This window comes from Electrophorus electricus, chromosome 8 (assembly GCF_013358815.1).
Source record: "Electrophorus electricus isolate fEleEle1 chromosome 8, fEleEle1.pri, whole genome shotgun sequence".
NCBI lineage: Eukaryota > Metazoa > Chordata > Actinopteri > Gymnotiformes > Gymnotidae > Electrophorus > Electrophorus electricus.
The window spans coordinates 1,451,117-1,457,712 of NC_049542.1; the positions used below are offsets into that span (position 1 = coordinate 1,451,117).

General features: G+C 35.2%; 1 protein-coding gene across 1 annotated transcript; it reads left to right on the top strand.

The window, feature by feature from the left end:
• Window positions 1-4,271: 4,271 nt before the first annotated feature.
• On the top strand, window positions 4,272-5,303 carry LOC113592317 (trace amine-associated receptor 3-like). The gene has a single exon (XM_027033153.2). The coding sequence runs from the start codon at window positions 4,281-4,283 to the stop codon at window positions 5,301-5,303; it is 1,023 nt and encodes a 340-aa protein (XP_026888954.2). The 5' UTR covers window positions 4,272-4,280.
• The last annotated feature ends 1,293 nt before the right edge of the window (window positions 5,304-6,596 follow it).

Below are 6,596 nucleotides of genomic sequence, written 5' to 3' on the forward strand. Positions count from 1 at the left end.
GAAAAAGAAAAACCATGACAAACTAAACTTAAAGAACTGAAATGAAAAAGGTGAATTAAAATGATTAATACAAGATTTAAAGTGCATAAAATAAAATTAAACATTTAAACTAAAACATATAGGCTGCTGAGATAAGAGATGAGAAAAAAAATATATATAAAGAATTAACATAAAAGTGGCCTGTAGTGCTTAAAAGATTGTTAAAAGAGTGTTTAACCCAAGACCCAGTAATCCAGCCAATCAGTGAATATATGGATCATAATCTTCATTTTAAAGTGTCTGAAGTTTAATCATCAGGTCTCTTTATTAATACTGGAATCTGAATAATACCAGTGATCATATTTTTAGCAAAAATATCTGGATTGTCTGCAAAGATATTTGGATATTTCAGTACAGCTTTATTTTCTAAAGGGAGTGCTGTAGCATTTGACACAAGTGATGAACAAATCAAAAGCTTTATTTGTGAATCATTTTCTCCTTTGTCAAGGCCCAGTAATCCAGCCAATCAATGAATACATGGATCATAATCTTCATTTTAAAGTTTGTGAAGTTTAATCACAAGGTCATAGTTTTAGTACAGATATCTGGATTGTCTGCAAAGATATTTGGATATTTCAGTACGTCTTTATTTTCTGAAGGGAGTGCTGTAGCATTTGACACAAGTGAATCATTTCTCCTTCATCAATCTGGATATTTTCTCTTTTGATAAAATGACTAATCCATATAAAAACATATTTAGAGAACTGAGATATTTAAAATTCGGTCAGATGTTATATAATGATTGACAATCATTAGCACTATCTCCATACTATAGGAGAGCAGGTAAAGATTTATTTTATGGCAATAATTAATGCTCAATTCAATAGAAATGTAAACAAATGTGTAGATGATGGATTTCCATGCTTCTTCATGAGAACTTTGATTTTCCAAAGCATGCACTTTGATGAACATTCAGGTTTAAATAAACATGAAATAATGTGAGTGTGTCTCAATACATAGTGAGCTGCTTCACTGCCCACTGAATCTCAAGTGATTGCTGCCTCGTTTTAACCATCCTGGGACCGTATAATGCAGATTATTGAATCGCTCTAGTTAGAGAGTGATTGTCACCTAATAGTTCCACCCACTACACGCAGGTAGCATTTATTTGCCTTGTACTATAACTGATTATTAATAAACATAACTGCCTATCTGATGAACCAACCTAAGTATCTTACTTGCAAGCTGCTACAACTGAGTTTCTCTTCTCAGTAAATAGACTCTCCTCTATATGAGCCTTTTAAAGTCTTTGAATGCTGAGCTAAGGTGATCTCTGAAATAATGTAAACCAGTCATGCAATCATGACTGAAAATAAGATGAAAATAAATCAAAGTTACAAAAACACACCTTCTACCAAATTATTCAGGACGAACATGTAACGGGAGTAATGATTAGACAACATTATTTCATTAATTACTTTTAATAAGAACACCTTTGCAACCTAATATTCACTAAGGTAAAATTATTTATTAGGCTGCTTGTTACTAAAAATAATAGCCTGAGGCTAATGCTAACATGCTAATCCCTCATTAACAAACCTCATTTTACAATCAAAAAGCTATTTCTACACCGCTATGGCACCAAATGTAGTTAATTAATAGAATTAGATCTTTTATTTGAACTTGACCCCTATAGTACCTTTATTTGGACACCCGGTGTTCCTGCAGTCTGAACAGGTTGTTGAGTGTTCTAGGCTATGAGTGAGTCACAAGAAAGGTGAGGTTACTGCAGTCTCTGTAATTCAAAGATATGACTTGCAGTCCTGCTTCAAGGGTGTTTTCTGAGCCATGATATCACAACTTTGTCACTTCTGCACCACTGGCCGAGCTGTTTCCGTCCACCATCTCTAAACGAGTGCTGCATCATGGGATTGTCTCTGAGGGAGAAGAAACAGAAGCAGAAGAAGAAGAAGCAGCAGCTCTCTTGATATTGTGCCAGAATAAGATCTCAGTATGCAAGATATTTAAGGCATCTAAGAAATGAGATCATCTTGTGGGGGCCACCTTTTCTATCCCCTCATCAACCCCCTCCTCTATCCCTTCATCACCCCTCTCCATTATCCCCTCATCAACCCCCTGCTCTATCCCCTCATCAACCCCCTGCTCTATCCCCTCATCAAACCCCTGCTCTATCCCCTCATCACCCATCCTCTATCCCCTCATCAACCCCCTGCTCTATCCCCTCATCAAGCCCCTCCTCTATCCCTTCATCAAACACCTCTCCATTATCCCCTCATCAACCCCCTCCTCTATCCCCTCATCAAACCCCTCCTCTATCCCCTCATCAAACCACTGCTCTATCCCCTCATCAAACCCCTGATCTATCCCCTCATCAAACCCCTCCTCTATGCCCTCATCACCCATCCTCTATCTCCTCATCAAACCACTACTCTATCATCCACATGGTCTCATGTTTGTTTTCCTTCAGCATGTCTCCATGTTTTTTGTTTACTTTCCTTCCTGCTCATGTTGCCACACCCACTTTGTTAACAATGTTGCCCGTTTCACCTGTTGCTAGTCCTTTCGGCCAATCATCACATGTATAAATACACCTTTGTTACTACCAGTGTTATCAGGTTATGTATATCTTTTTTTGTTGTGTGAATGCCTTTGAGAATACGCTGTGGATGTCTTCATGGATGTATTAATCATTGTGTTTGTTTGTCTTTTTTCCTTTTGTGTTGATTGAACATTTTTTTGCTTCCATTACGACTTGTACTTGCATCCTTGCATCCTGTCTCACATCAATCACAATAGTGTTTGCTCAGTGAAGTCATAGCATGCAGACCCAACAACCCCCTTATTACGTTTATTAATGTACTTATTATTTAACATTTATTAATTAGAAATACCTTATAGGTGTAATTAGTGACTGTAGCTCATCTGTTACCATACAAAATTTATGCTGCCATCATCTGACTATTTGTTCTTGCTCAGGGGGATATTAGATGGATATTACAACAAATGGATATTACAGTGTACCTAAAAGATCATGCTCAATAAATTTACCAGTAAGTGTAGGTGCAAGGTGAAGGTATCTCATGAAGTTGGTGGTGAATGTAATGTGTTTTTGCAAGAGGACAAAAAGCAGTATAATGGGAAATGACTTCTAATGTGTTAAATGAGCCATGTGAGGTCTGTGAGTAAAGGAAGGAATTTTTTCAGTAAGTTCTGTCTCATGACGCCAGCTGTCCAGCTACAGCACTCCCTTCAGAAAATAAAGACGTACTGAAATATCCAAATATCTTTGCAGACAATCCAGATATCTGTACTAAAAATATGACCTTGTGATTAAACTTCACAAACTTTAAAATGAAGATTATGATCCATGTATTTACTGATTGGCTGGATTACTGGGCCTTTGGTTAAACATTGTTCCTACAGATCTTAATTTAACATCCTGTCTTAATTTATTTTATGTTTTTTCATCTTTTATCCAAGTACTTTATATGGTTTAGTTTAATTTGATTTTATGCACTTTATATCTTTTATTACTCATTTTAATTCAACTCAAATTATTCATTTCATTTATTTAAATTAACTTTAGTTTTCTATTTAGATCAACTATATTTAACTTTATTTTCATGAATTGTTTTGTCAGGTTTTTTCTTTTTCTTTCTGGCAAAAACCTTCCTGAAGGGTTAGATCTCAGCTTTATAAATTTTCTGTCTATGTGAAGCACTTTGATTTGCCACTTTGAATGAAAAGTGCAAAACAAATCAACTTGCCTTGCCAGCTTTACTGTACTGCTTCTGCAAGTCCTACTGTATGCTTGTTCAAATCACTGATGTTAAACTGAATGAATAAACAGGAGACTTCAGTGATACATCAAAAATGATACAACATCAGAACAGATGGAAGGTTCCTGCATTTGTACATCATCATCACTTTGAGAAAATGAATAATTGGGTTTGTGAATTTCTTCTTAAATCCCACAGAAATGTTTTCTCTGTATATCTTCCAGTGTTTATCTTATTCAAGTATATGCAGGTCCACAGGGGGATGATTTGAATAGGCTATTCCTATTGGTAAATGGGTGCATGCTTTGCAGTTCAAAATGTATTTAAGTCAAAGTACAGCTATTCACAATTTATTTAACAGCTAGCATGGAGAATTATTTAACTGATGTACGTGTAGATTGTCAGTAATATTACTGTTGATACTGTGTTTCTCTTATCTGTGTCAAGTTTTGTTTTGTGAAGAAGGACACAACTGAATGAACTTGGATTAACACTCTCATTATGAATATGACTGGTACTGATGTGGAGAATGTACTGCTTTGCTTTCCACACCAGCCTGACTCATGTCCCAAAGTACAGCGTTTGTCTGCGGTTCAGGTGCTCATGTACATCTTAATGCTGCCTACAATCTTCATGACCGTGTTTGGGAATCTTCTGGTCATCATCACTATTTCTCATTTCAAACAGCTGCAGTCTCCAACTAACCTCATCATCCTCTCCCTGGCCCTGGTGGACTGTATGCTGGGATGTCTGGTCATGCCCTTCAGTATGGTGCGATGGGTGGAAGGATGTTGGTTCATGGGTGACATGTTTTGTAAAATTCACTCTGGTATGGATATGACCTTAGGTACTGCATCAATTTTGCACCTGTGTTTGGTATCTATTGATAGATATATTGCTATTTGTGAGCCTTTGAAATATCAAATGAAGATGACAAACACAATTGTGGTATTTTGTCTGACTGTCATATGGCTATTTTCATTAATGTTTAGCTTTGGCATTGTGGTTTCCAAAGTTAATGTGCAGGGTTTGGAGACACTTGCCATGTCGAATACCTGTCTCGGATTCTGTGCTTTGACTTTCAACAAACAATGGACTGTTGTCGGTTCACTTCTAAACTTTTTCCTTCCAGGCACTATCATGAGCTCTCTTTACTTGAAAATCTTCTTCGTTGCACGAAAACAAGCTAAAGTGATTTGTGAGGGCACAGCCGTGATAAGGTCGAGGGAGGCGAAAGGACATTATTCAGAGCAGAGAGAGAGGAAGGCAGCCAAGACTTTGGGTATTGTCATGGGTTTTTTTCTTCTCTGCTGGCTCCCATTTTTCATGGCCAATTTGATTGACCCCTTCTTTAACTTCATGACCCCTGCTGACGTTTTTGATTCTCTGATATGGTTAGCTTATTTTAACTCTATGTGTAATCCTCTAATCTATGGATTTTTCTACCCACGCTTTCAGAGTGCATTTAAGATCATTTTATCAAGATATTTTCACCTCAATAACACAAATAATATAAATCTTTAAAGTGGTCTAATAAATAAAGGTGGGTTAGTAACAGGCCAAATTTTCTCATCTTCACTTATAAAAAAACAAAACAAAGACAAAAACTTTTCCCAGTATATATACCTATTAATGAGTGTATTTTATTAACTAGGTCTGCTTAGAAAATGCAAAAATATAACCAAGGATTAACAGGTTTATTTTATCATTTTACTTTTAGGTCTATATTTTTATTATATGTATGATGTACAAATGCTTCATACAGGAACCTTCCATCTGTTCTGATGTTGTATCATTTTTGATGTATCACTGAAGTCTTCTGTTTATTCATGCAGTTTAACATCAGTGATTTGAACAAGCACACAGTAGGACTTGCAGAAGCACTACAGTAAAGCTGGCAAGGCAAGTTGATTTGTTTTGCACTTTTCATTCAAAGTGGCAAATCAAAGTGCTTCACATAGACAGAAAATGTATAAAGCTGAGATCTAGCCCTTCAGGAAGGTTTTTGCGAGAAAGAAAAAGAAAAAACCTGACAAAGCAATTCATGAAAATAAAGTTAAATATAGTTGATCTAAATAGAAAACTAAAGTTAATTTAAATAAATGAAATGAATAATTTGAGTTGAATTAAAATGAGTAATAAAAGATATAAAGTGCATAAAATCAAATTATACATTAAACTAAAGCATATAAAGTACTTGGATAAAAGATTAAAAAACATAAAATAAATTAACACAGGATGTTAAATTAAGATCTGTAGGAACAGTGTTTAACCAATGGCCCAGTAATCCAGCCAATCATAATCATCATAATCTTCATTTTAAAGTGTCTGAAGTTTAATCATCAGGTCTCTTTATTAATACTGGAATCTGAATAATACCAGTGATCATATTTTTAGCAAAAATATCTGGATTGTCTGCAAAGATATTTGGATATTTCAGTACAGCTTTATTTTCTAAAGGGAGTGCTGTAGCATTTGACACAAGTGATTATCAAATCAAAAGCTTTATTTGTGAATCAGTTTCTCCTTTGTCAAGGCCCAGTAATCCAGCCAATCAATGAATACATGGATCATAATCTTCATTTTAAAGTTTGTGAAGTTTAATCACAAGGTCATATTTTTAGCACAGATATCTGGATTGTCTGCAAAGATATTTGTATATTTCAGTACAGCTTTATTTTCTGAAGGGAGTGCTGTAGCATTTGACACAAGTCATTTAGTCAAATCAAAAGCTTTATTTGTGAATAATTTTTCCTTCATCAATCTGGATATTTTCTCTTTTAATAAAATGAATAATCCATATGAAAAACATATTTA